Source organism: Geospiza fortis, unplaced genomic scaffold (genome assembly GCF_000277835.1).
Source record: "Geospiza fortis unplaced genomic scaffold, GeoFor_1.0 scaffold298, whole genome shotgun sequence".
Lineage (NCBI taxonomy): Eukaryota > Metazoa > Chordata > Aves > Passeriformes > Thraupidae > Geospiza > Geospiza fortis.
In genome coordinates, this window is record NW_005054506.1 from 570803 (window position 1) to 573286 (window position 2484).

At 51.1% G+C, this 2484-nt stretch overlaps 1 protein-coding gene across 1 annotated transcript in view; it reads right to left on the reverse strand.

The window, feature by feature from the left end:
• The window catches only part of DPYSL4 (dihydropyrimidinase like 4), an 11679-nt gene extending 10280 nt beyond the window's left edge, over window positions 1–1399 (reverse strand). The window contains exons 1-2 of the mRNA XM_005428813.2: window positions 1311–1399; window positions 859–1043 (exon numbers count right to left, since the gene is read on the reverse strand). Of these exons, the coding sequence (XP_005428870.1) occupies window positions 859–1043; window positions 1311–1330 (205 nt within the window). The 5' untranslated portion in view covers window positions 1331–1399. The remainder of the gene's footprint in view (window positions 1–858; window positions 1044–1310) is intronic.
• Window positions 1400–2484: the final 1085 nt, after the last annotated feature.

Sequence of the window (2484 nt, forward strand, 5' to 3'; positions counted from 1 at the left end):
GCGCCTGCTGCTGCTGGTGCAGGGACACGCGGGTCAGGGACAGGGACAGGGACAGGGACACGCCGGGCACTGCGCCCCGGCCACACAGCTGCTGCTGCTGCAGGGACAGCAGGTCAGGGTCAGGGACAGGTACAGGGACACACCGGGCACTGCGCCATGGCCACACAGCTGGACATGGCAGTGCCAGCTCACTCACAGCACTGCTGAGGCACGGGGGGCACAGAGCTCCCAAACGAAGTGATACAAGCACAACAAGCAAACCCCAGGGATGGCCTTGTCATGTTTCTCAGCCAGCACAGCACTGTGCTGGTGACCATTCTGTCCTGGGGCAGCTGCCATGGGCAGCCCCCACTGCCCATCACTTCCCTCTGCTCTGCTCCTGTTCCCTCCAGCACTGGCCATGGGCTCGCTGGGGAGCTGTGCCAGGACTGGTGAGATTGGTCCTGCAGTCACACACTGCAGTGGTTCTTGGGAATGGAATAGGAACACAACAGAGAGCAACATTATTTTACATTAACACAAAAATGGAGCCTGTGCATAAAGCTGGGAAACTCAAAAATGCCCCACACTTGCAGAGCTGTTAAAAACATACTAAAAGGTGTTTAAAGTGTTCTTCTGTCTTGCTCTCTGATGAGGTGAGGCAGGAGCAGACAGATACTTTTAATATAGGTGTGTATTTTTCATATTTATGTGCAGCAAGGGAAGGAGGTTCTGCACAGTACACAACACCTTCAATTAGCTCTGTGGTGTTTGGATCTGCCCAGCAGAAATGGACATCTCTGAGCTACGAAGGTAAACAAACGTCCCCGCAGCGACTCCAGGCCCGGTGTGCTCTGCTGGAAAGCAGCAGCCCCTTACTGATCATGGTGGTGCCTCCTGCCAGCGCTGCCCTGGTGCCCTGGAAGAAGCCGTCGGCCGAGCTCATGCCCATGGTGGGTGCCTGCAGCCGCGTGTGCACGTCGATCCCGCCCGGAACCACCAGCTGCCCGTGGGCATCGATGGTCCTGGTGCCGCCGGGAACGATCAGGTGCTCTCCGATCTGTCTGCGAAGGAAACCAACAGCTCCTCTTAACTGGCAACACCTTTGAAGTGAGGATGCCAAAACCACCTCTGTTGCTCCTCCCCCGGCTGCCAGGGCTCTGCGAGTCTTTACAGCTGCAGCTACACCAGTGTAGCTCTTTCCTGACACTACTCTAAAATGCTGCCTTTATTTTTGTAAAGAAAAAATGATGGGAAGGAACCTTGTTCAAATCCCAAGGCACTGTATCATTCTAAGAAATTACATTAGCAAATATAAATTTTTAACTTACTTTATTAAGCCATCCTCCATATAAATGTCTGCATAAAATGACTGATCATCGTTGACAATTTTTCCTCCTTTGATTAGAATGTGGTCACCCTAATGGGAAAAAAAAATCCACAGTTTTTTATTAATGATTTTTTTGTTTGGATTCCCCTTTACTCCTTCCAAGCTTTAAGTAAATCTAGGTTTAGTATTGTCCCTGCAATCACTCAAGCTCAGTGACTATCCAGACTATTCTACAACTACATTTACAAGGGGAACCATATGAAATTGTTGTTTGGAGGAGCCCAGCACCCTGAAGGGTGGCAGGAGCCAGGGGTGCATCACTGAGCCTGGCAGCCCTGGGCACCCCCAGCTCCAAGGGCTGAGCCAGCCGTGCTCCTGCCTCAGCTCCAGGCTTCCAGTGCATCTCATTAACCTGGTAATTTATTGCCATTCATTCGTTTTCACAGTCTCGGCTGAGGCAGATAAAGCCTCGAGGACTTGCTTCACTTCAAAGCCAGACACTGGCACAGTTTTCAGATTTGCAGAGTCTTCACCCAGAATCTTTAACTAGAAAATTTAGGAAGCAGCAGCACTGATGTCTATATGGAGCTGCAGCCTAATTTCAGAGGATTCCTTTCCTGCTGTCTGGTGTTGCTTGAAAAATTATTTCCAGTGCTGAAATGGGCAACACAAAGAGCACGGCCTGGGCACAAAACAGCCAAGGGACGCCTGAGCACGTGGCAGCACAGCCTGGAGATGCTGCACCACAAAGAGCCGGGTCCGGAGGCAAAACTGCCTAGAAACATTTTGGAGCTTGGTTAAAAGAGCATCGCTGGCATATAAAGGGAAAACTAAAGAATTGCATTACTTTTCTTTATAATAGTCAAAGATTTATTGTCTTTATTGTTTCCCCTTGTCCCATAACATCAATCAAAAGAAGCCTCAGTGCTGCTGCCCCATGGGAGAGCCTGACGGCCCCTCCCCTTGTGGGGCCCATCTTCACCACATCCCCATCCTTACCCCATCCTCATTCTGTCCTAGCTCTCATCCTGACCCCATCACCATCCTTACCCCATCCTCATCCTCATCCTCACCCCATCCCCATCCTCACTCTGTCCTCTCCCTCATCCTGACCCCATCCCCATCCTCACTCTGTCCTCTCCCTCATCCTGACTCTATAACCATCCTTACCCCGT